This window comes from Ambystoma mexicanum, chromosome 10 (genome assembly GCF_040938575.1).
Source record: "Ambystoma mexicanum isolate Mex_15411 chromosome 10, UKY_AmexF1_1, whole genome shotgun sequence".
Classification (NCBI taxonomy): domain Eukaryota; kingdom Metazoa; phylum Chordata; class Amphibia; order Caudata; family Ambystomatidae; genus Ambystoma; species Ambystoma mexicanum.
Window position 1 is genome coordinate 730,294,805 of NC_090932.1, and position 26,122 is coordinate 730,320,926.

At 45.0% G+C, this 26,122-nt stretch overlaps 2 protein-coding genes across 2 annotated transcripts in view; one reads left to right on the forward strand and one right to left on the reverse strand.

The window, feature by feature from the left end:
- Positions 1-26,122, reverse strand: part of LOC138491689 (glutathione hydrolase-like YwrD proenzyme) — an 846,074-nt gene that overhangs the window by 717,479 nt on the left and 102,473 nt on the right. Inside the window, exon 2 of the mRNA XM_069618367.1 lies at positions 7,197-7,287. The gene's annotated coding sequence lies outside the window, so the exon portion shown is untranslated. The remainder of the gene's footprint in view (positions 1-7,196; positions 7,288-26,122) is intronic.
- On the forward strand, positions 180-25,818 carry TM4SF4 (transmembrane 4 L six family member 4). The gene is made up of 5 exons (XM_069618369.1): positions 180-511; positions 7,217-7,306; positions 14,613-14,749; positions 17,155-17,344; positions 18,412-25,818. Exons 1-5 carry the CDS (start codon positions 338-340, stop codon positions 18,427-18,429), a joined length of 609 nt encoding a protein of 202 aa, XP_069474470.1. The 5' UTR covers positions 180-337; the 3' UTR covers positions 18,430-25,818.

Below are 26,122 nucleotides of genomic sequence, written 5' to 3' on the forward strand. Positions count from 1 at the left end.
AAAATACACAAGGGCGAGTATCTTGTCCAAGTCAGTAGAATATTAACAGGGGTGATTAGTTGTCATGACAAAATGAGAAGTTGCTCCACACGTAATCACATATGAGAGGCGGTGTGGGGGGGGGGAGATATGCTTTCCAGCTAGGAGGGCACATAAATACCCTGGTCATTTCGCTGCCACCTCGCCTACTGACACACCTGCAACGTGCACTGTACCGAATAACGGCCCTCATCAAACGGGACAGGATTTTCCCCAAAACATCTACCGCGTCCAGGCCACAAAGACCATTTGAAGCCTCCATTTTCATTCATTTATTTATTTGCAATCGCCTGCAGTCATGTGCTCCGGGGGCTGTGCAAAGTGCCTCGGGATCACCCTTATCCCTCTGGCGGTGCTCAGCGTTCTGGCAAATATTTTGCTGTTTTTCCCTGGAGGAAAAACGGCCCAAAGCAATGACCACATAACGGACGAAGTGTGGTTTTTTGGCGGTCTTTTAGGCTCTGGAGTTCTGGTAAGTGTACTTTATAATTATATTTTTTGTAACTATTTTGTATAACTGAAAAGGGAAGGGTGTATTTCAATGCTTAGATGTGAAGAGTACAGAAGTACAGGGATTGTGGTAATGGGTCCTCATTACGAGTTTGGCGGTAAACTCGCATTTCATCTGCCGATTTATCACCAAACTCATTTACCGTTACCGCCACTCGATCCCACGGCATACTGATGGGATTGCAAATGGTGGCATAACGGTGTAACTCCCCGTTTTTGGAGCCCATAAATCTCTGTGGAGATTTTTGGCAGATTTACCACGAGCAGTATTACTGTGTGGTGCATCCACCAATTTTGGGAGGTAAAAGTTAGGAATCACCTCCGGCATTTTGCGGTGTGGTAAAATGACAGTAATTCCGCTACCGTCAAAAAATGTGGTGCCTCCACTTTTTAACCACAACACCAAACTGATAATGGGGCCCATCAGAGGTGTTGCTGGGGGGTTGAGGGGGTTATAGCCCCTGGTCTTTTAGTTGTAGACCTGGATAGAAGCTCAGGGGTTACAACCACAAAGGCTAGCTAGCCCGGAGTCCCGACATTTCCAAAATTAGCGTAGTCCCGGATCTTTTCCAGACCTAGCAACACCCCTGGGGCCCATGCTGTGTTTTGTGAGCCGGCTGCAGGATAAGTCCATGCGAGGTAGTTGTCTAGCCTGCCACCAGTGGAAATTATAGAAGGCAAATTTCCCCCTACAAGCAAGCAGGGCCTCTTTCGCATGGGAGACGCGGCAGGGCAGTAACAGAGGCAGATTTTGGTGCCGGGTCGGGGGGGGGGCTAATAGGGCACCAGCACTAAACTGGGGGGCACACTGGACACGAGTGGGAAATCAGGGGGGTAGCCGCCGCACCTCCTGCTCACCCCCTGGCTCTGCGGCAAGGTTTTCCCTTTTGCAGACGGCGGCAAACATCCTTAGTAGGCTCTGCATCTGCCCTACTCGATAAGGAATCTACATTAATTAATGGGCCGTGCTTTATAGTGATGTGTAAGATGGGAGGAAAACAGTTCACAGAACAATGAACAAATGTCAAGCGATTTTTCCTCAAACCTGGGAAGCAATGGGTGCTGTGCAACAAGGGAATACGCAATGGGCTAAAACAATATGATACACGAGCGCCAGGCAGAAATGTTGCTAGGGGGGGTGGCTGCGGGGGCTATAGCTCCGGGTCTTTTTTGTTGTAGTCCCGGATAGAAGCTCAGGGATTACAACCAAAAAGGCTAGCTATCCCCGAGTCCCGACAGTCCCTAAATTACCGTAGCCCCGCATCTTTTCCAGACCTAGCAACACCCTTGGTGCCAGCGGACCACTCCTGTGTTGCTAGTGCACGGTACTAATATCCTTTAACATTAACAAACATGCAGAGAGCAAGAATGTTAAGGGTACAGCTAGGAGGATATGGGGGCATATAGAGGGTGAAGTATAGGAAGGGAAAGGGGGGACTCGGTCTGGGTCACAGAGATTCCTCAGATGATCGCTTCCTGGAGTGTTCTTTGAAGGCTTCCAACATTTTAATGAATTGCAGGAGAGGGTTGGGGGAGGGGCAGTCTGATGCCCAGGTGATCAGTCGGCAGACAGTTATTACTGATCCACTGAGAATTTGGTTGAATTCCCAGCATAACAGTTCTGCAATGCTTCCGATGCCGGCGCAAAGCGTCATTAATGATCTGCAGGAGATCTATTGGTGATATCGAAAAAGAGCAAATTGGAAGCCTGTTGTCCTGTTGGAAAAATATCTGTTTCTGTCAATCTCACATAATTAATGTTATATGGCCAGTTCCAGAGGCCTAAACAATAGTGCATTGCACACTGAGTCTGTCAGGGTCCTAAAGCAGCTAGGCGAGATGTACTAGGGCCGTCATTTGCCAGTGCTGGTTGGATCATTGGGGAGCTTTTGGGAGCCGCTTGTGATGCACCCCCATATGGCCAGTTGTTGTCTTGAGGTTGAATACAGCCCCTTTGTGAGTCGCGGTAATTGACGGGTAAATCGCAGGTCGCCCAAGAAACCTGGAGGGAATTTATTGTAAAAAAGAAATGTCCTCATTCCAGAGGTTGGCCTGTTTTTAGTCGGGTCTTGCTCTGGTCTACCAAAGTAGCAGACTAGGAGATTTGTTAGGCAGTCATGAAGAAATTCGAAAGAGGAATGGGTTATGCTGTTACTTTAAGAGCTCCTCTATAGTGCAAACTACCATGGCCAAGGTCGCCTCTGGACACTAAGGCCCTGATTCACAGAGCGTGGTCCAGTGGGGTTTTGCCACGGTAAATCACTTCTGTGAACTAGGCCCTAAAACCGTACACACAGTCATTCCAAAATTAAGTAATGTATCAAGTTCAGAGATGGAGGGAGGAAGGAAAGAGGTAGGCTTTTGATGTTTGATGATGAAATGGTCTCCTTGGCTACTTAGCCTAAACTCAGGAGTGTGGGCAAGCATCACAGAGGCTCAGCTCACCTTTCAAACCTGTGGGGCGTAGACGCGGTTCTCAGATTCTGTGACACTGGGCATTAATGCATATGACGGAGGCTCACATTGGCAATAGGGGAATGGCGGGAGGGCTGGCCAAGCAGGCCAATCTGGTGTGGTTCTGTGGACCACCATTAGTCACTGTGATGGCATAGTTTTGAGTAATATTGCTGACCTGATCTTCTGTTAAATGCGCCATTTGCCACGAACCTATCCAGAAATGGGGCCGCAAGTAATACTGTCTGTTGGTGATTCGAACATGTGGATGTGAAGAACAGTCACACTTATATTCAATTCCGCAATTCCATTAATAATGTTATTAGGTCCACACCAGAAAATCTCTGCTAATCAGAGAGTGACTGAAACAAACAAATGAATCTGGTATACCTTGACAGAACCTGGGAAAACCAATTGGACCCCATAGAATAAATTCCACACCAAAATACAAATTGTATCAAAACAAAAAGTATTAGTTGAACGTTCTCCATCCCTTACAACGTATAAAACCTCTTCAACCAAATTGCATGTCTTTAAAATAATCATCCTTTAATCGTAGACCCAGTGAATCCAATGTGTTTCAGTCAGGGAAAAAATGAAAGAAACCATAAAATGACATAAGGTTACGCTCCAAGTCTGTCCTCTGTAATGAATATTTACAGTAAAAACTTAGATCCCACCTACCTCCACCGTGTCTTCTCTAAAAATCTGCAAGGAATGGAAAAAGTTGAGAAAAGACTGAATACCACTCCAGAAACATCTGGTACTCCTAACAAATAACTAACAATGGGACTCATTACGACCCTGGCGGTAGGGAGTTAAAGGGGCCGGTCGAGCTGCCGGCCCTGTTAACCCCCTACCGCCTCATTACGAGGTTTGCTCGCGGGACCCGGTAAGGACGCCTGCGAGCAGACCACGATGCAAACAACGGGCCTGTTATTAACGGGGCGTTGTTTGCATCCTCCCCATTCCCATTGAGCTCTATGGGGGCTCAAATGGGAATGGGGATGTACCGGGTCCGGGTTCCCTGAATGGGGGAATACCGGGCCCTCCAAGGTCGGAATGGCCTGGAATTTCCCCATTCAGGGAACCCGGACGCGGTATCCGGAATGGGGGTAGCCATGCCGCAAATAGCGGCATGGCTACCTCCAACGTTGTAATGAGGCCCAATGTCTTGAAGGCAGGTGGGCTCATTGTAAATTGAGGTACATTCACACATATGCATGTCTCCATGATTAAAGTGTGATTATCTAAAAGACAAGACATTTTGTTGCAGAGGTGTAAGGGATTGAATAACGTCCAATTACTAGTTTTTGCTGTTGTGCCACCACTAGTAGTTTATGTGTGGGATGTATACTGTTGCGTCACAACTTGGGTTCACCCAGGTTCTGATTGGAAAATGGGGGCCACTTTTGGGGGACCTCGTCCTATTTGCGGCTCAGTCCTGCGTTCATGAAATGGTGTGTGTCTGATGACGTAGCCCCGTTTGCAGTGCTGTCACCAGAACCCTATAGTTGGGCGCTCTGATCCAGGAATGCAGGATCACAATCAGAAGTGAAGTGCAGAATGGAATGGACCGCACACCTGCTGCAATCACATGCCAGAAAAGATACGTGCTCACCACCAGCGAAAGAACACGGCGACGGCGTGCTAGGAGGATGCAAGTGTGTTGTGATATAAACCCACGCAAACCACTTCTCTCAAGGACCCAGTATGTTTTCATACTTGAACGTGTGCCATTTTTGCCGAATGGCAATTTCATCAAATGTGTTCTTGCTGCATTTTGTGTGCTTTTTTTTTTTACCACAAATTTACAGATAGTGAGTTGGGGTAAGGTAGTGAAGGAGAGGTGAGGGGGGCGGTGGTGTCTCTCCGCTATTTGCGGTAAAAAACATGGCAAAATCAGCCAAAATCCAAAAAAACGGGCTAAGGTTCATAGGTCCGTTTGCTTGACTTATGCGCCATTTTGAAGGATCTGGTGAAACTGGGCGGTGGGAGTCAGTGTATTCGTTTTGCTGCGTTTCTTGTAGGGGAAAGGGCCCTTCTGGCTCCTTTCTATGACCTCCTACACCTCTCACGCTTCCACTGCCCTAGAATCCAAATAAAATGATGCCCTTAACCTGAAAGCACCCTGAAAATTGCATTAAAAAATAGATAAACGGGCTGATCACCAGATGTAGTGAAACGGCGGGGGTAAATCGGAGACATGCCGTTTTTAAGTCTAGCAAACTTTTGTTTTGTTTTTTTAAGTAAAAAAAAAGGAGCCAGACATTCTGAGACTTTAAAGATTCTGGTGAAATCTATGAAGAAGACTTTGCAGTTGGAGCAAAAACCACGGTAGTGCGCCCCGCATTTAAAGAGGGCGTTGCTACGACTTAGACATCCACAGGACATGTGCTGTGTACACAGAGCTCCAAAACAGAAGGCAGCAGATGTGTACTTATCCTGTTGCTAAAATGTTGACTTGCATTTTTTCATGTGTAAACCTGGAAGCATTTTGTCGTCCAGAAAAATGTTCCAACATCCCTATTTTTTAGACCTGGAATATTTTGATTTCCACTCCCAAAAAAAGGTAACTGGAGCTCTTGTCAGGTCTATACATTTAGGGCCCGATTCGTGGAATGTTTGCACGGTTCAAAGTGACTTTGCACTGCTGAAAAATGAACTTGCACTGTCAACACAAACCCTGATTCAAGGAACTGTGCAAAGTGTATTTGTGCAGTGCAATGTCAGTGCAATGTCGCTTTGTACTGACTTTGCACTTCAAAAACACACGTTGCACAGTTCTATGACTCAGGGTGTGTGTCAGCAGTGCAAATTCACTTTTCAGCAGTGCAAAGTCACTTTCATCCGTGCAAAAAATGACATGAATCTGGCCCTTAACAGTGCATCCTTCTTCTTGCTGCCACGCAACCACCTCTAGGAAGCTTTTTTAATAATGAACTTGAGCTGGGAAGAGATTCAGAGCAAAATAAGCAAATGTCGAGCCTATGCGGGTTATGGGAGGTTATATCGCAGGAAAATGAATCGAACACGAATTCGATGAATTCTTTTCATCCAATTTGGAAGTAAATATATGTGGACGGGTGCCTACTCATTCAAATTATATAGGGGGAAGTTGGTGGGGGGGAAATTTCCAGGGGGGTCTTCGCCCGCATAAATTTGCAGCCAAATTGACAAAAAGAAATGTGACGAATTTGTAAGCGTTGAAATAGATTCGATGAAATCACACAGAGCCATGCTATGCCAGTGGGAGTTCCGGATCCTAGAGTCTGGCAACACTGGCACAATTGAATTCGGAAACACAAGATCTACCATGATCATGATGGCAAATGTTCTTGGTGTTTTGCCAGAAGCTGCGTTAGGAGAGACAGCAACACCTGACAAGGGACCACCTTGAGTTCTAAAAACCAAGTTGTTAGAAAATGGTGGGGGAGTCATCCGTTCTAGGCTACCAGGAGAATTCTTCCCCGGGGAGGGATTGGAGACATTGGTCTCGTGCCACACATTCTGGCACTGACCTCTGAACTGGCTGATGCAAAATGTCAATTGTCCCGGGAGGATAGCTTAGTGGCAACGTGCGCGCCTTGGAAGCAAGACGACACGAAGCAACACAGGTTCATCCCCGGGTCCGCGCTTAGAAACCTCTGTGTGTTTAAGCGCGTTATAAATAAGCAACTAAGACACAAAAAAAAAACAATTACGCAACTAAAAAAAAACGAACAATTCCTGTAACAGCACCTCGATGTCCACGGGCTGTGTGAGCGCGTTAAAATACAAAATAAAAAAATAAATAAAAATAAATCGAGGCACCAGTCAGTTGAGGCAAATATCCTTGTAATTGAAACGGGTTATTTATAACACACTTAATACCCAGACGTTTCTAAGCGCGATCGAACCTGGGTTGCTCTGTGTCGTTTTGTTTCCAAGACGAGCGCGTTGCCCCTGAGCTATCCTCCCAAGACAAAGATATCATTGTACTGGTCAGTTGGTGCAAATGTTGTTCACAGACTTCCTCACTGGCGCCAAATTTGATAGATTCTAGCTTTGGATCGTTGTGGAAGATCCCCCCCTCCTTCTTTACTACACTTTATGAGATTAAGTCCAGTGTTTAGATGCCATCGGGCCGTAGTGCCTGTAATACCAAAAACAATAGCAGTAACAATAGGTGGCGGAAGCCTTGAGTGACTGACCTTTGTTCTCCTTTTGGTAGATGATCTTCCCGGCTCTGGTGTTTCTTGGCCTTAAGAACAATGACTGCTGTGGCTGCTGTGGCAACGAAAGCTGCGGAAAGAGGTTTGCGGTGAGTATAGAAACACAGGTCATATGTACATGCAAACTTCTTGGCCGAGTGTAGTGTCTCTCTAAAGTGTGGGTCAGGGGTTGAAGAGAATATTTCACAGTTCCTATTGACATGCCCTTTCTTGAATGCTCTTAAAAGACAGTGGGCCTCATTTCGATAATGGAGGAAGTCATGGCGCTATTTGCGCCATGACTACCTCCCATACCGGTACCGAGTCCGCCCTGGTTCAATGGGGACTTACCGGTCCATTCCGACCTTGGAGGGACCGGTAAATCCCCAATGAAAAAAACATTCCTCATTCCCCATAGGGGTCAATGGGAATGGGGAAGTAGCTAATAACGGTACCGCAACTTGTGGTACTGTTATTAGCTCTAAAGTCCCTTAACGGGTCCCGTCCTTAACACCTGGTCAGACCAGGCGTTAAGGAAGGGACCCGCTAAGGGACCTCGGAATAGGGCGCAAAGGGAGATTACCGGCACCGATGTCCTTAACGGTGCCCGTTATCCCTTTGCGCCCACCGCGTAATGAGGCCCACTGTTTTAGAAATCCCTTTATGGAATCAGAGACATCTTCAGTGCTATGTGCTTATTTATGAATTTTAAAGATTTGAATTGTATATTAGATGTTTGTACAGGAGGGTCTCGGAAGGTATGGTAGACCTTTTTTATATTCGAGTTTCAGTTTTATACTTGATGCAGCTTTCTGTATTGATGTGAATTTATTGGTAACGGTTGACGCAGAATAAATATTAATCTCCCTCTCTAGCACTTGGGAAGAATTTAGGAGGTCAGTTTAAGTTTCACAAGGTCACATTTGCATAGGTGCCCAAAGGCATTCATTGGCGGTAAGGTGCTATGCCCGAAAATAACATAAGTTCACAAACCCACTCATGGCCAGTGCTCCTATCAGTGAAAGACACAAACAAAGACTGTGATGCTAGTATGCACATAAAATGTGAACTAAACTGTGGACCGTGTGCGGTCTAGTGCGATCCAGTAGTGCCTCGTCTACAGGTCCAAGCTCGCCACACTGCATCTACATGTCTGCAATCTGGGACCCAATATGCACTTCACCTCATGTTTGATGCTCTCTGTACAGCGCTCCAGTCTTCTCGGAGCTATACACGCTACCAGTATGTGCCGCCAATGCAAAGCTAACAAAAGCCTCCGCCCCCACAATACCCATGGGCCTCCACCAAAAGACTCCTTGCAGGGCGTCCCGGAGTGGCTAGCCCACCTTATGCAGGCATAGAAAACTAGGAAAGGAATACAATCATAATACAGTAGAAGCTTGGGGGCAACACCCCTAGAGTCCTCCCATGGTGGGAGGTGAGTGTTGCCAAACAGTCACATCCCGGAGATCCTCTGCAAAGACCCAGCGGTCCATGGGGGCATCCCCTCATGGTGGCGCAGGGCCCTGTCGATCAAAGCTGGAGGTAGGCATTTGATATTTGGATCAGTAGAAGCAAAATAAAGTTCCGCTAAAATTTAGTTTTTTGTTTTTAAATAAAGAATAATGTGCCACTGAAGCTTGGTCTGGCCGCAGCAGAAGCTTAGAGGAGGGGGCAAGTTATGCGAGATGGTTTGGAATGACGTAAGTGGTGTTCCCATGATCAAACCAACCCATCATGTTCTTGAACCTATGTGTGTTGTCTGCACCAGTGATTATTAGGATCTCTACTCCCTTGGCCCCTTCTGCCCCCCGCCCCCCACTTCAACCTCCCATCTCTCACTAAGCAATTATTTGAGTGTCATATTTCACGCATCTTTCTCATTGCTGGCTCAAATCGCCTTAATTCTTCACTCGTGCGATGTCATCCCTTTAACATTATGAAAATGAGTCCCCTGCTTACGTTTCCCTCCACTACAACGCTGCCTCAGACTCGCTGCTTCTATCTCGCCTCCGTTATTGTTGTTCACTCTATGGGTCTTCCGGATGACGCTGTTCTTCCCGTACGTTCTGTTTTACACTCTACGGCTGGGAGTCTTCTTTTCGTCTTCCATTTCCTTTTCATGCTTCTCCCCATGGTGCTCGACTTCACTGGCTGCCTGTTCAACCGCGCTGCAAATTCACTTTCCCTGCCTTGCCTTTCAAGGCATCTGCGCTCTTGCACCCGGCTACCTCCAGTGCTTAATTTGTACAAAATGAAGTGCCAGGGCCCAAATATTTTCTAGCACTCCCGGGACACTGTGGGTGGGCATTTCCCCACCACTGCTGCCACCATCCATAGCTGCTCCCCACAGTGTTGACATATTTGGGGGTTACACTTCAGCTCGCACCTGCTCATTCTGGTTGATGGATGCTCTGACAATCCCCACGACTTCGTAATTAAAGTGAGTCTCCGACAATAAGTGCTGGGGCTCAAAAATAAGTGCCCGGGCAGAGCCCTGGCAAACACTCGCACAAATGAAGCAGCGCCTACCTCTCTCTATGATCACACTCATAACCTTCACTCTGCCTCACAGCTCTTCCTCTCTGTACCTCATCCTCTTTCTCCAGCCTCTCGCGTTCACTCTTTTCAACCCCTTGGCTCCCAAACCCCGGAGTTCCTTACCCATAGATGGTCTACTCTATTTCATTTTTATAAAGCGCTAAATCGCACACAGGCCTCAAAGCGCTATTCGTTCTTGCCTTGCTCTTGCCAGGGGCGTTGCTAGGGGGGGCTAAGGGGGCTATAGCCCCTGATCTTTTGGTTGCAGCCCCGGATAGAATCTCAGGAGCTACAGCCAAAAGATTAGCTAGCCCCCAGTCCCAACAGTTCCGACATCTGCTTAGCCCCGGGTCTTTTCCAGACTTAGCAACTCCCCTGTCTTGCACAGTTCAGAAAACGGCTTGAAAATCATCCATCACAGAGCGTTCTTCCCCTGAATTGTCAGAAGAACAAAAGGTCAGGAGCAGGCCTGGTTTCCTCTTCATCTGCTCCTTTTCGTTTGTAATTGTACCGCTATTTTCTCCGTTTTTTTTGCAAAGCGCCTTGGATAAAAACGCTATATGAGCACTGTCAAAATAAAAAATAAATAAAAAAATGATTATGATCCCCCTAGTATAGAGAGCCCAAGACGTGTGTTCATGGGTCAATTTTGAAAAGAGAGCGTTTCATGAAGCTAATGGCGCTTGGGAAGTGGGTTGCAAACTGCAAAATCATCCACTTTGATTCTGTATGTAACAAAAATGTCAAGTGGGCTTGCATAGTTCCCCCTCTGCCATGTTGTCAGCCTCTTGGCACATGGAGCTAGAAGAAAGAAAGGGGTAAGAGAGGAGAATGCGAGTGGGCGAAGAGGGAGAGTCAGGTACAAATGCTGAGGGGTTAGTAGGTGCTGACTAACCTAATTCATGCAGCTTTTAGCGGACAAACACCCCGATTCACAGAGCGCCAAAGTCACTGCACTGCAAAAGTACAACTTGCCTATAGGCCTACTTTGCGGGAACAATGATGCGCGCAGGCTCACTCAGAGTCATTCTCGGCATGTGGCCTATATGCGTGGATTTCCATTAATCAGGCCCACAGTTTCTACTAGCCCCCCATTTACTGGTTGGTACATATTGAAGGCTTTAATAGGTCTTCCCTGTGAAATACACCACCCAAATAACCTTCATCTCATATGAGGGAACACCTTGGATTCATGAAGAAACTGACATTTTGAAAGACTTCTATTTCCATTGCTGAGCTTATGAGCACGCTCACCGGAGTTCCTTGTAGACAGCACCATCCCGCTCCACGAACTCATGAATATACTCTTTCCCCAATCTAATGCAAGGTCTAGTTTAGTGCAGATCTCCATAGTCGCCCTACACGTTACTAGCTCTATTTATTTATGTATTTATTTAAGCATTTATAGCAGCGCACAAAGCCCTGAGGTATCTAGGCGCTAGTTAGAGTGGATAGGATATTACAAGAAGTTGCCAGGTCAGGTGTTACATGTAAGTTACATATGCAGCACAAGGCTGAACGTGCCATAATCAGGTAGGTTGCAGGTAGGTTGCATAGGTAGCACAAGGCTAAAAGCATCATAATAAGGTAAGTTGCAGGTAAGTTACATAGGCAGCACAAGGCTACAAGTGTCATAATCAGGTAGGTTGCAGGTAGGCTACATAGGGAGCACAAGGCTAAAAGCGTCATAATCAGGTAGGTTGTGGGTAGGTTGCATAGGCAGCACAAGGCTGAACGCATCATAATTAGGTAAGTTGCAGTTAGGTTGAATTGGCAGCACAAGGCTGAAAGTGTCATATTCAGGTAATTTGCAGGTAGGTTACATAGGCAGCACAGGGCTGAAAGCATCATAATCAGGTAATTTGCAGGTAGGTTACATAGGCAGCACAGGGCTAAAAGCGTCCTAATCAGGTAATGGCTACATATGCAGAACAAGGCTGAAAGTGTCACAATCAGGTAGGCTGCAGGTAGGTTGCTTAAGCAGCACAAGGCTGAACATGTAATCATCAGGTAGGTTGCATAGGCAGCAAAAGGCTGAAAGCATCATATTCAGGTAGGTTGCAGTTAGGTTACATTGGCAGCACAAGGCTGAAAGCATCATAATCAGGTAGGTTGCAGGTAGGTTACATAGGCAGCACAGGGCTAAAAGCGTCATAACCAGGTAGGTTGCATAGACAGCACAAGGCTGAAAGCATCATAATCAAGTAGGATGCAGTTAGGTTACATTGGCAGCACAAGGCTGAAAGTGTCATAATCAAGTACTTTGCAGGTAGGTTACATATGCAGCACACGGCTGAAAGCGTCATAATCAGGTAATGGTTACATAGGCAGCACACGGCTGAAAGCGTCATAATCAAGTACTTTGCAGGTAGGTTACATTGGCAGAACAAGGCTGAAAGTGTCATAATCAAGTACTTTGCAGGTAGGTTACATAGGTGGCACAAGGCTGAAAGCGTTGTAATCAGATAGGTTGTAGGTAGGTTACATAGGCAGCACAATGCTGAAAGCGTCATAATCAGGTAGGTTGCACGTAGGTTACATAGGCACCACAAGGCTAAAAGCACCATAATCAGATAGGTTGCAGGTAAGTTGCGTAGGAAGCACAATGCTAAAAGTGTCATAATCAGGTAGGTTGCAGGTAGGTTACAAAGGCAGCACACGGCTAAACACATCATAATCAGGTAGGTTGCAGTTAGGTTGCAGAGGCAGCACAAGGCTAAATGCATCATAATCAGGTAGGTTACATAGGCAGCACAAGGCCCAAAGCGTCATAATCTGGGAATTGCTGGCAGGTTACAAATGCAACACAAGGCTGAGAGAGTCATAATCAGGAAGGTTGCAGGTAGGTTACATAGGCAGCACACGGCTAAACACATCATAATCAGGTAGCTTGCAGTTAGGTTGCAGAGGCAGCACAAGGCTAAATGCATCATAATCAGGTAGGTTACATAGGCAGCACAAGGCCCAAAGCGTCATAATCTGGGAATTGCTGGCAGGTTACAAATGCAACACAAGGCTGAGAGAGTCATAATCAGGAAGGTTGCAGGTAGGTTACATAGGCAGCACACGGCTAAACACATCATAATCAGGTAGCTTGCAGTTAGGTTGCAGAGGCAGCACAAGGCTAAATGCATCATAATCAGGTAGGTTACATAGGCAGCACAAGGCCCAAAGCGTCATAATCTGGGAATTGCTGGCAGGTTACAAATGCAACACAAGGCTGAGAGAGTCATAATCAGGAAGGTTGCAGGTAGGTTACATAGGCAGCAAAAGGCTAAAAGCGTCATAATCAGGAAGGTTGCAAGTAGGTTACATTGGCAGCACAAGGCTGAAAGCGTCACAATCAGGTAGGTTGCAGGTAGGTTACATAGGCAGCACAAGGCTAAAAGCGTCATAATCAGGAAGGTTGCAAGTAGGTTACATAGGCAGCACAAGGCTAAAAGCGTCACAATCAGGGAATTTGCAGTTAGGTTACATAGGCAGAACAAGGCTAAATGTGTCTTAATCTGGTAGGTTGCAGGTAGGTCACATATGCAGCACAAAGCTAAGCGCATCATAATCAGGTAGTTGCGGGCACGTTACAAATGCAACACAAGGCTCAGAGCGTCATTATCTGGTAGGTTGCAGGTAGGTAACATAGGCAACACAAGGCTGAAAGCGTCATGATCTGGTAGGTTGCAGGTAGGTAACATAGGCAACACAAGGCTGAAAGCGTCATGATCTGGTAGGTTGCAGGTAGGTAACATAGGCAGCACTAGGCTCAAAGCGTCATAATCAGGTAGGTTGCAGGTAGGTTACATTGGAAGCACAAGGCTGAGAGAGTCATAATTAGGGAGGTTGCAGGTAGGTTACATTGGAAGCACAAGGCTGAGAGAGTCATAATTAGGGAGGTTGCAGGTAGGTTACATTGGAAGCACAAGGCTGAGAGAGTCATAATTAGGGACGTTGCAGGTAGGTTACATTGGAAGCACAAGGCTCAGAGAGTCATAATTAGGGAGGTTGCAGGTAGGTTCCATAGGCAGCACTAGGATGATAGCGTCATAATCTGGTAGGTTCTGGGCAGGTTCCAAATGTTTTCTTGTAGAAACTGCAACTCAGAATCACCCGTTAATTTGGCAGTGAAGATGAAGCCAGAATTCATCATTAAATAAAATAGTTTCTATTTTATTACTCCAATAATATTAAACTCAAAATAAAGCAGCGTAAATAAAGAAGTCAAAATAGCTAATTTTACATTGAATGTATTGTAGACATTAAAAGCATTTTAAAGTCAAAATAACGAATGTGTTATTTTACTCTAAATAAGGACATTCTCTTCTACTGCACGTCTTTGTTTTCAAATTGTACTTTTGGTTGCCCATGTATTTAGTACTACTGGGGTTACTAGGACCCCCTTCTTTTTCAGTTACATATTTCCATCCGTGAAAGGCGATATTCTTTCCAAACAGGAGAAACCCCCAGTCCCCAAGCACACATCCGACCCCCCATCCTACACAACTCTTTGAAACAATAAATACTGTTCCTGACCGGTAGTGTTTTTCCATTTGTTTTAATTAAATGTTGGACTCGGTTGATTTTTATTTTCTGTCCCTCTTGCATAGTTGCAGCAAGTAAAGGTAATTTTTACCTCTTCATTTTCTGTTTTCTTGATTTTTGTGGAGTTATTTTTACTGTTTTCCTTGGGCGCAACTGATAGTGGCATACCCCTCACATATCACTTAGTTGCTGGCATCCCAACGCCTGATGATTTCATGCCAGGCGATCTAAGTGTGTATAGAATGCTACACAAACTCCACAATGCAGCATGTGGCAATGTTTCAATGATACACAGACGCAAATGCGGAACTCATGGTCCAATATTTCCTCCCCTGATAGATGTTCTCGTCCATTCTCTTCGCCGCCATTGGATTCCTTGGAGCCGGATACTGCTTCGTCGTGTCTGCGGTCGCTATAAATAAAGGGCCGAAATGTGAAGTGGCAAATGGCACCTTGGCCTATCCCTTCAGCAATGGGTAAGGTACAGCTGTGCATTTAAGGCTCTCTTTCAGCACTGCGCATGGCTCTGCATCCTCTCTCCCTTTGTCTGGAGCGCTTGTACCCTCTACCCCCTCCTATCTTCTCCCTACTTCTTTTCCTCCACAGAGTACAGTCTGGATATCCCGGCCGGGGCGCAATACGCCCACTTCCAGGCACGCCTAGGTCCTCGGAGACCACTAGGGTGGTGGTTTGGCACAGTATGAAAGCTTTGTAACATAAAATAGCATAGCTGAGCAAAATAATTTGCCAGAACAGCCCTATTGATCTACAGGTTGATTCAAGAAAGCTGCTTACGTGTATTCTTTACAGCACTGTGGTTGGGAAAGAAATTCCTTTGTGCAGGTATTAACAGATTTTTTCTGCAAATAAATAATATGCATTTTTGTTTTTAAGCCATTGGCTCAAATTTTACATTCATGGCAATGATTCTACTTTCTAAGGTTTCGGTGTATGCAAACACGCTGAAAGGTGGGCAGCCATCACAGTACGCTTTATGCTGTCCATCTTAAAACACTATGGCAGGACCATCATGTCCAAAAGATATACATTATGTGTTTGTTTGATTGAGGAATCATTCTTTTTTTATGAATGTTGGCCACAGTTCAATGTTTTCCTGAATCTGATTTTTGTTTCTGGAATGTCAAATTGCCTTGAATAAAAGCCGAGTTCGCTCTCACCTGTACATACACACACTAGCTCTACAGCAACTTTGGAGTGACTGTCAGCAAATGTTTCGCACAGCCAGGCACTTTTTCAAGGCATGCTGCTATAAATATACAGGCGTTTTAATAACGACAGAAAAAAAACTGTGTTCGAGGCCCAACGGCTATGTGTAGAGCTAACCAGTTAGCACCAGGGGGCATCGAGATGAGAAGACTACTTTAGCCGGACTTCAAAATGGCAGACGAGCCTTTTGAATCCTTGTCTGGCACCGCGTGGCTCCCAATTAGCAATCATTACCAACCGAGAGTTAACAGTCAACAAGAGAGGGGAACATTAATTGTGGCAGTAAAACACCTGACAAGAAGACATTTGGAAATGGCTACAGCTTCTCACAAAAGGTATTGAGCACTCATCTCCATCAACAGTACTGTAAAAGAGCTCTGTGCTGGGCAGTTGGCGTCACAGACCAGATTACCAACCACAGGATAGAAGAGTGAGAGAGATAGCCTAAAAGAAGGAGCTTGCAGAGAGCTCCATTCCAGAATCAGATGCTGGAAAGACCAAGCCAGGAGATCCAAGCCCAGGAATGTGATCCATGGCTGGAGGGTTACATTATTTGACATTCATTTATGTATGTATAATATCACAGCCTGGCAGAATCCCTACACAAGGGGGAAGACCTAATTGACCCAAAAGGATGTCCTGTAGATGGAGGGCGAGAATACTTATGCCTCAAAGATACCCTTTTGCACGGAGGGAGAAGCCCTTTCTGGTAGGAGAGATCAAGATGTGATCATGATGATATATCCTTGAGACTGTTAAGTCAAAAAGTGCGCTCGGTGCTATATACCGTAGGCTGCATGATTGAGCCAAGAAGCTTGTTTGGCACCACATTCCTGGCACTCAAATGTGTAGTAAGAAACATGGGGAAGATCATTATCCCCATTCTTAGAACTTTGAAGACCCCTTGAGGTATACCAGCTGTGCCCCATTTTGTCAAAGTGTAATCTCTGTTCCTAGTGCAATTCCCCTGGACCAGAGGTCCTGAACCTTTAGCTCTCCAGATCTTTTGAACTACAATGCCGATGATCCCTCACCATTGACTATGCTGGCCAAGAACGGTGGGTGTTTTAATCCATGCGTTCTGGAGAGCCAAAGGTTGAACACACCTGGCCTAGATTCTATATGTGATTATCTCACCCACTTTCTAAGTGAAGTCGGAGCACAGACGTTGTGTTGGATGGTCCAACAAACGAGGCTAGAGAGTTCCGGAGGAATTTCCTGTTGAATAAGGATGCTGATATTCATTGTTTAGCTTATCCAGACACTTTTGTGCTTAGCTTGTTTGCAGAGGAGAATATCCTGCTATGTTGTGGAAAGACCTGTTGCCCTCATATGAGCTTGTCACAGCCCCATCTTGACAAAGGTGATGAACCCTAATTTAAAGCCTATATACCAGTTGTCTGCACTTTGATGGCCCTTGGGAACCCATGAGTCACATTTGTGTTTTTTCTGATCGGATATACTGTTTCCAATTTTCACTTCAGGATTCCCGATGAGCTGGAAAGCCCAAACATGTTCTTACTTGAGGCAGAATTTGACACCAAACTCTAGTCCTCCACAATCCAAGAGAATGCATCAATATGTGTAATTTATACAAAAGCGCATTATACACTATGACATCTAATGCATTGTTGTTATGTTTGTTTTTCTAAAGGGATTACCTGGGTGACCATGGCTTGTGGAGCTTTTGTGAAGGTCCTGTGGATGTGATCCCATGGAATTTGACTCTCTTCAGCATCCTCCTGATAATGAGCGGGGTTCAGGCGGTGCTCTGTGCCATTCAAGCTATCAATGGTCTCATCGGCACGCTCTGTGGAGACTGCTCGTGCTGCGGATGCTGCGGGGTAGGTTTGGGTACACACAGCTATTGGATTGTATTGTTTAATGATTTTTTAGAACTATCAAATTGTACTTATTGAATAGCTTTTTACAAGCATAGAAAATGCTTTCAGACTTGTTTCTGCATCGTTTTTAATGACATGACTGCACTTGGCATTTCAATGCAAGATGGAAATCTTTTTTTTTAAAAAAAGGTTTAAACAGCAGTATTTTAAAAGGATCATTTGAAAATGTTGTTCGAATTTGAAAAACTTCGAAAAAGCACAATTTACAGAAATTAATAATCCCTAATCACGACCTGGGAAGATGTATTTACTGATAATTTGTAGAAGGGGAGTATTTACAACAAAATAGCATTTTAGAACAATAGAAAATTGATACCAGACTTGTTTTTGTATCTTTTTTAAATGACACGACTGTACTTGGGACATAAAGGCAAGTTGTAAGCTTAAAAAAAATGGAAACACCGTTGAAAATGGAACATTTTTATTTAAAAAAATCATAATTTGAATATTTTTTAGCTTTAAAAACGCTAAATAAACAGAAAGGCACAAGTAGTCAGGGAAGATGTATGTATCTACTGATAATTTTAAGAAGGGGGTTATAGTGTGATTAAAGGACACTAATCAACACTATTAAACAAAATAATTATATTACATATATATTGTAGGAGAAAAGACACCTAAAATGTTTGGATCAATATAGACACTCTCTTTGCAATGTCAGTAAAAAGGGCTTATGAATTGATTAAACAAACTGGTACTGTCTAGAGCACTATGATGACGCGTTTTTACCATGTTGTCGCTTTGCTTTGATCATTGTTGTATCTGGGCGTTCTCCAGGTGAGCCGCCATCTTGAGAGGCAGGTTTTGTTGAGGACGTCGCACTTGTGGGCTTCCTTCTCCCCGCTGTTAGTTAGACACATGCACCACAGGAGACTGCAGCAGCCCAACTCAAACAGCACAGATCTGTGGGTTACATATGCCCACTCTTGTTTTCTCTGTACACATGTTTTCTGCATGTAAACAATGCAACATCTTTTAACCTAGACTCTGTGTTTTTATTTTACCAGGGAGACGGGCCTGTGTAGCTCCCAGGCGGCTTTAGCAGGTGCCCCCAATGCACCGCCTGGCTAGATTCCATCAATGAAGAGAAGCATCACCTAGGAATTGCCTCTGGTCCAAGGATGACTGACCTGTGGAATGATGGGGAATAACTTGAATGAAGGCTCCCCACAGAGAACCTGACATTTTCTTCCCGTTCAAAAATCAACAAGGTTATGAATGCAACGTGAAATATTTATATTTATTTTTGTAATAAAACGAAATGTCTTCAAAAGATTATTAATAGACTATATGTACAGTGTAAAAAGTACTCTATTACTGTGAGAGCACCATCGGTTATGAAATCTAAGCTGTGTATCTATGGACATTTGCATAAGCGCATCATTTTGTTTTGTAGACACGGATGTACTCACCAATGGGTCATTTTGCAAGTGTGTGATTTTCACTGCTTCTTGATTAGAAACCGGGTGTGTAAATCACACAATCCAGAAAATTGTGTCAGTGATGGCAACCCCTTTGATCACTCATATGGGAACAATTTAATGACCCCTACATCCCTCTTTCTGATTCCAGTACTTACTTTTCTGAACACTGTCTTCCCGCCACCATCACCCCATCAAGCCTCTTTTCCTTTCCCGCTTCTATATTCCGTGGCGCCACCCACATCAGGCCTAATACGTATACTTAGCAACATCATACCCTGTTTTGGGCAGTGTCTCCAAGTGGCACTAGAAACACTTGTGTACAGGCGCTTTATAAATGGCATATATCAAGTGGGGGCCTACTGTGGTTGGGCTGGATGTTCAGAAGGTTTCTTTGATGTATGTGGAAAAGACAATGCCGTTTCGGTCATTGGATCATCTTTTTGTGACCGATGGGTGGGGTAGCAAAGAACAGAAGACCTCTAACCTTTTCATCAGCAGATAGCTAAAGGATGTATTCTCTTTGGGTGTCCGGGGCCACTCCAGGTTCACTTTTTTGGTCGACGCTATGGGGGGATACTGGCTAGGACATCTACATGGCGGCCACCTGGGCCCCTCTGTCCACTCGCGTGGGTCCTTAATGCCAAAATCTTCCACGCCAGGCAGACCAGGCATTTGCACATGCGGTTCTCCAGGCTGCCTGTCCACCTTGACGCATGTCTGTGGTGAAATAAATATAGCCAATGGTTGTGCAGCATTCCATCTATGTGTGTTTTTATTTGGGAATGTGTTGGCTATGATCGGAGGATTAATCTTGTCTTTGGTGCACTTCAAATCAGAAGTACTGGGATGAGGATGTGGGATGGGGGGGTTCAAGATTTTATTACATACCTGTAAACTTACTTACTCCTAATCCTGCTCTTCCTCATCACAGTACCTACACCCACCTCGCCGGGCTATGGGGAATGTTGTGTATGGTGAAGGATAGGCTGCAGTAACACAGACTTATACCAGAGTGTGGGCAGGGCCACAGAGTGCATAAGAGGAAGGTTTAGTTGGAAATGCTGGAGGGAAGATGGAGCCTCTGAAGACAAGAACTTTGACGAGAAAAGAGTAGGAATAGGGGCAATGAAGATTACCAGTAAGTGATAAAACCATTCAGAGTTTATGGACCATGGCTGCATTTCAATGTATCCTAAGTAGTGAGACCTGGGTACTAGCTGACCAGGTTGGCTAATCAAGACTTGCGTGTTAGATTAGCAGATGAACAGAAACATGGGTATGAACTATATCCTGCAACTGCGTCTATGCTTTTGCAGTTCAGTTCTGGAAAGAGCTCAGGACCGTACCCTTCGGTCAATGCCTAGGTGCCACCTAAGGTCCTTGCATTCCTGCATCACATCCCACCACCATGGGCGGAACATCCCATGCCACATACTGTAACCCCCCTCCATAGCTCACATGCTACCCTCAGAGACATGTACAGTGCTCTGTTGCTTCCGAGCTAGGTTTGCACCTTATAAAACTCCGAATAGATAAACAACACGAATACAACCCTGCACCCATAGTTAAACGAGATCAAGAGTGAGTGCACTGGCATAGGGCACACTACTCTAAAAGCGGGTCTCTTGGTTCTTCTATGCGTGCTCACTACTTCAGCAGGATATTCTAATGGACATTTTAGGGCAAGTGTGATTCCAGCAATGGCCGGGAAGCCAAAATGGAGGAAGGTTTGAAATTGCCAGAGGCTGTACTGCGTCCTGGCCGGTTGGACGGCAACACATCGGACACCTTTGGAGATGAGCTTGGCTACTAGGCTTTCAAGAATAATTGGTTTAAGTAACACCTTTACTTTTAGAGCATTACCTCTATGTCTTAAAAGTATGTGTGAAAGAAAGATACATGTTCCTTGCAATTGTCACAAACACAAACGGAGCACACACACACGCCCGAATAGTAGGGTCTCTTTTCCTCCAAATAGCGAAGACCATATTAAGTAACGTCTCTTCAGTGAGGGCACCCCCCATTCAGACTATTGAACATAAATGATTTATTCATATAGTGCATTTGCCAAAGCACTGCACATAGAACGTGTACATACCTTTTGGAAAACTAGTACCACTAAACCAAAGTCGGTACTCATTTCTCGACTTGAGAAAGATGAGAGGCAGCCAGCTCCACCTCTCCAATGCGGTTTCTCACATGACAGATCATGTGACCGGATATCTGGGCTCTCTTGCCCTTGGACTCTTCTGGCTTGATATCTGCTTGTGCTCCAGCCCAACAGAGCTAGGGTGTCGCCCGAGGAGCCTTTTAACACCACTGCGGTCTGGCCACTTCAGGCCCACCCCAGGACCCTCACCTACTGTGGGCCATGTCGCCTCAACCCCTCCAACGTGACTTCCCACGTGGCATGTCACATGAACAGATAGCTGTACCCCCAGCCCTTGGACTTGCTGGCTCACTGCCTGCTGGAGCTCCAGCCCAACGGAGCTAGGGTTGCCCCCTGAGGAGCCCTTTAACACCACTGTGGCTCTGCTGCACTAGCCCCCACCCTGCTGCCGCCACTCCAACACGTCTTCTCACATGGTGGGTCACATGCCATTCCTCTGCCCTTAATTGCACCTTGTCCTGGGCATCCTAGTCCTAGGCGTCCTCATCAAAGGGCAACCCATCTAAGGGTGCAATTCATTTCCTGTATCCCAATGTGCCCTGGTGCGCACAGGTCTTATGTTCCCACTACGCATCTCTTTACTATCTACTTCCAGCTACACCTCCCTCTGCTATATTTAGCTGTCTTATGCTACAGGGTCCTTATGCATTCTTTACTGTCTGTGCTCCTTCCGTTTCCCTCCTCCCTTTCCTGATGCCCTCCTCTGCTCCAGTCCTCAGGGACTCATCCAGATGTTTCGCCTCTCCCTCTCCTTGTTTTCACAATCCCACTAATCTCACTTATCCTACCATCTGCTCAGCTCCTCACCCTGTTACCTCTGTTGGTCTCTGGAACACCTGCTCCATCTGCAACAAAGCTCTCTGACTGAAACATGGCGCGCCTCTTCTACTTCCACCCAGCATTTCTCAACTATATACCCACAACATTTTCTCTCACTCCTCGACTTGGTGGTCAGGGCAGCAGTGTTCGAATCCTTTGCCAATCTTCACGGTAATGTTCTCCTCCTGCACCTAACCTCCTTCTCTTATTATATATAGATCCCTGACTGTCTTTCTAGTTCCTGGGATGACCTGGACTCTCTTCTTTCCTTTCTTCGGCCATGTTCGTCAATGTTTTTTATACTTGGTGACCACAATCTCTACCTCTCCAATTATTCATTCAGCCTCTCCTCTCTTACCTCGTCTAGATTAATTTCCTCTTACCTCTCTCCTCTGCCCTCCCTCTTCTATCCGTGATTCCTCTCTTGATCTTATCTTCTGTTCTTTACTGCTCCATGCCCTGTGTACTCACGCCCAATCTACTTAATTTCCTTTTTTTCTCTGCACTCCCTCTCACTCCTGTTCCCTAGCCACCCCACCTCATTTCTTCAACGTAATTTACACTGTTTTTCTTACTCCATTTTTCTTTCCTCTCTTTCTTCTACTGTACCTTCTATTGCATACTTCTCCACACTCTTTCCTGAGTACGCTATTGCCACTTTACACACTTGTCTTCTTTCCACTCTTGAGCTTCACTACCCGTCTTGCTCTTTTTGCCCCTCTGTTTAGCACCTCAACCATGGCTATCTCCCTCCCTCCATTCTCTCGGGTTCTCTCTTCGCAAAGTGGAGCAGCGTTGGAAGAATTCTTGTGCCCCCTCAAATATTAGCATTTGTTCTACACTACACTATGATTCTCTTCTGCTCAGTGCTAAACAATCATATTTCTCATCCTTATCCCTCATCTTCCCTCTCCGTACCAGCATCCCCTCTCTGCACCAGCATCCTGCCATCTTTTCAGCTTTTCAATAAAAGGCTCTCCCATTCCCTGCTACTTCCTCTGATCATTCCTCCACAGATTTTGTTGACTACTCGACCTCCAAAGTCTCATCTCTTCACTCATTCTTTCCACCCCTTCTACTTCTTCACCATCCCTATCTACTGACTGCGAGTCTCCACGAACAGCTAACTCTCTTGGTAGTTTCCTCCCTCTTTCTTCTTACTAACTCTGACACTGGTTCTCCCGTTTCCTGTGCTGACACAGTGTTCTCCGCCTCTGACCCTGTTCCCTCATCTCTTATCCCCATTATCTAGCCTTCTATAATTCTGTATTTTAGCTCTCCTCTCAATCTCTCTCTATCCTCTTCCTTCCCTAACCGGTTTAAACATGCAACTATCATTCCCATCCTCGAGAAACCTTCACTCAACCCTTCTTCTCCTTCTAATTTCCATCCTATCTCACCTCTCTCAACTCTTAGAAAGAGCTGTCTATTCCCAAATCTTCTCATCTCAATTCCCACTTCTTGCTTCTATCAATTCAATCTGGTTTATGTCTGGCACACTCCAAAACTGCTGTGCTATACGTCTCCAATTTTTTTTTTTGCCCAACATAACCCGTTCTCATCAAATCTTGTTCTCCTACATCTTCCTGCTGCTCTTGATACTATGGATAACCCTGGACTTCTCTCTGCTCTCACTTCTCTTGGCTTCTCTGATGCCGTCCTCCAACGGTTCTGGTCCTACCTGTCCTCTCTCACTTACTCTGTCTTCTGGGCTGGTCATACATGGTCATCTTGTCCTCTTCTCTGCAGTGTCCCACAGGTTCCATCCTCTTTCCATTACATTTCCCTATTAGCAATCTTCCACTATCTACACTTGTTCAGTCCATCAATCTTTGATGTCATTTTTATGCTGCTGACTCCCAGATCTTTGTCTCTTTTACTTCCTTTTCTGACTCTCTTCGTTGTACCATCTCAGCCTGCCTTTCTGCTCTCCAGTCTTGGATGGCATCTCATTTTATGCATCTGAACCCTTCCAAAACTGAAATTCTCTTCTTCCCTGCTTTTTCCCCTCCCTGGCTTCTCCTCCCACTGGTCTCTCCTTTCCTCTCTCTTTGCTTCATCGGCTCACAATCTTAGGTCACGTTTAATTGAAGTCCTCAAAAGATCGCCATGAACGCTCCTCTACATGCAGAGTCCAGCAGGCCTTTCAGGTTGTTAATCAACAAGAGCCTCACGCAAGAGCTCACCACCATAACATACTTTTCTTGCATGTAACACACGCCTTGAAAAGAACCATGTTGAGTCCAAGCACGTGTCAGCTTAAGTGTGTAATTAAATCACCCTAATACCGAGTTACAAGACTTCTCATTTTTTCTTGAGTTTTAAGAAAACCATACAGCTAATATCATCACTGACCCAGCGCCTGTGTGATTCTGGTTCTTACCCGAACCCACTCTAACCTCTCCGAGATGGAAGGGCACCGCCTCTTAAGAACCCCTCACCGGCAGCAGGAACTACTATATTCATCCGTGATCAGCGCAGTGATCTGCATATTCTAGTGCTCTACCCACTTTGTACTTTAAATTCCTCTCTATCTTTCTCCCTTCATATTTCTGCATCTCCTCTCATTTGTCAATACTACCTTTACAACATAGGTTACTTACAACCCTTGTTTATCTTTTCAAGCTATCAAACTCCTCATATTCTCTTCCATTCTTTCCCCACTCAACTATTGCTCAGCCATTCTAGTGGGTCTTTCTTCTCTCTTCCTACCCTCCTCCGCTCTGCCTTTAATTCCGCAATTAGAGTTCTATTTTCTTTACCTCCCCAATGTTCTACCTCATTGTGTCTTCTCTCCATTCCCTCTTTTTCTTTGATTCCTTCCTTCTTTTTCACTTCCTCACTGTTGTCTTTAAATGCTATCATGGTCAAGCTCCCCCCCCTACCTGTCCACTCTTGTGTCACCCTACCGCCCCTCTCAAACTCTTCGCTCACAACGTCTCTCGATCCTTAGACCTTCTTGCGCCCCTCTTGTTTTTGCTTCTTGCCCCTAAAGCCCACTTTGTTTCCTCTCTTTCCGCTAACTAATTTTACAGTGTTGTCAATGAATTGTGCCTCTTACCAATTTCTTATTTTGTACCATTCTTTGTAAACCATTTACAGCGCTTTGGCTGTAGTGCTTTATAAATCTCAATGACAAATAAATACACAGGGCCTCATTATGAGTTTGATGCAGTAAAGAAGTGGTGGTAATTCCGTTACCTCCAATTTCTTTGGCGGTAACCGAATTACTGACATTTTTACTGGACTGCTGAATTCTGAGTATGGAGGAAAGTGGAGGATTTACCTTCACACTTTTCCAACAAAAATCAGGGGAATTACCGAGGTGGGATTACCACTTACTGCTTGCGGTAATTGCACCGAAATCCTCATGGACTCCTATAGGCTCCATAAATGAGGAATTACGCTGGCCCACCACCACTTGAAATCCTGTGATAAACTAAATGGACTAAGTGGTAGTAACAGTAAACCATATTGGCAGTAATTCGGCAGAATTACCACCGAATTACCACTAAACTCGTAATGAGGCCATAATATGATAAAGCACTCAGCTTAATTTTTGCTCTAGTGCAAGCACTTTTAGAACAAAGAATTGGGACAAAAATGGCTTACTCCATTCCATGTGACTTCAACGCCGAAACTGGGGCTAATGTTAGATAATCTGGCTCTAGGAAGTAGTTTTCTAACAACGTAGCCATGGAAACTGTACACTATACTCCCACTACATCATTCACAGCGGATGCAGAAAACGTCCATCTTTTTAATGGCAACCATAAAGATCTGCCAGACAGTGTACTTTTACTCTGATTTCTTGCTGTATTCACAAAGGTACCAAGCACTGTGATTTTTCAGTAGAATGCACTTGTACCTAATGATATGTATAGAATGTTTAGGATCGAACCAAGTGAATTGTTTTTTTTATACATGACAGCTAAATATTGTACTTATGTATATTCGTAACCAATGTAGATTTTGAATCAAATAAAGTTTGTTCATTGGAAGTATCTTGGATTTTGGCATTTGTTTATTAAAAGATTTGTTGTTTAATTATTAGTTCGTTGTTTTAAGGGAAACACAGAGTAGCCCCAACATTTAACCTCTATTTGTATTGCATTTCCTCCCTTAATTCTTCGTTGGAAGCTGCTTCAAAAACTTTAACATTATTTTGGCTTCTTATTCAAGCCTTCGCTTTAAAAAAACAAAAATAATTTGCTGGGCTTCTTCAAACTTTCTTCTTTTACTTTCCACACTACTGTCAGACACTTGTAAAAATCACCTCAGTGATTAAAATTTCGTAAACATCTT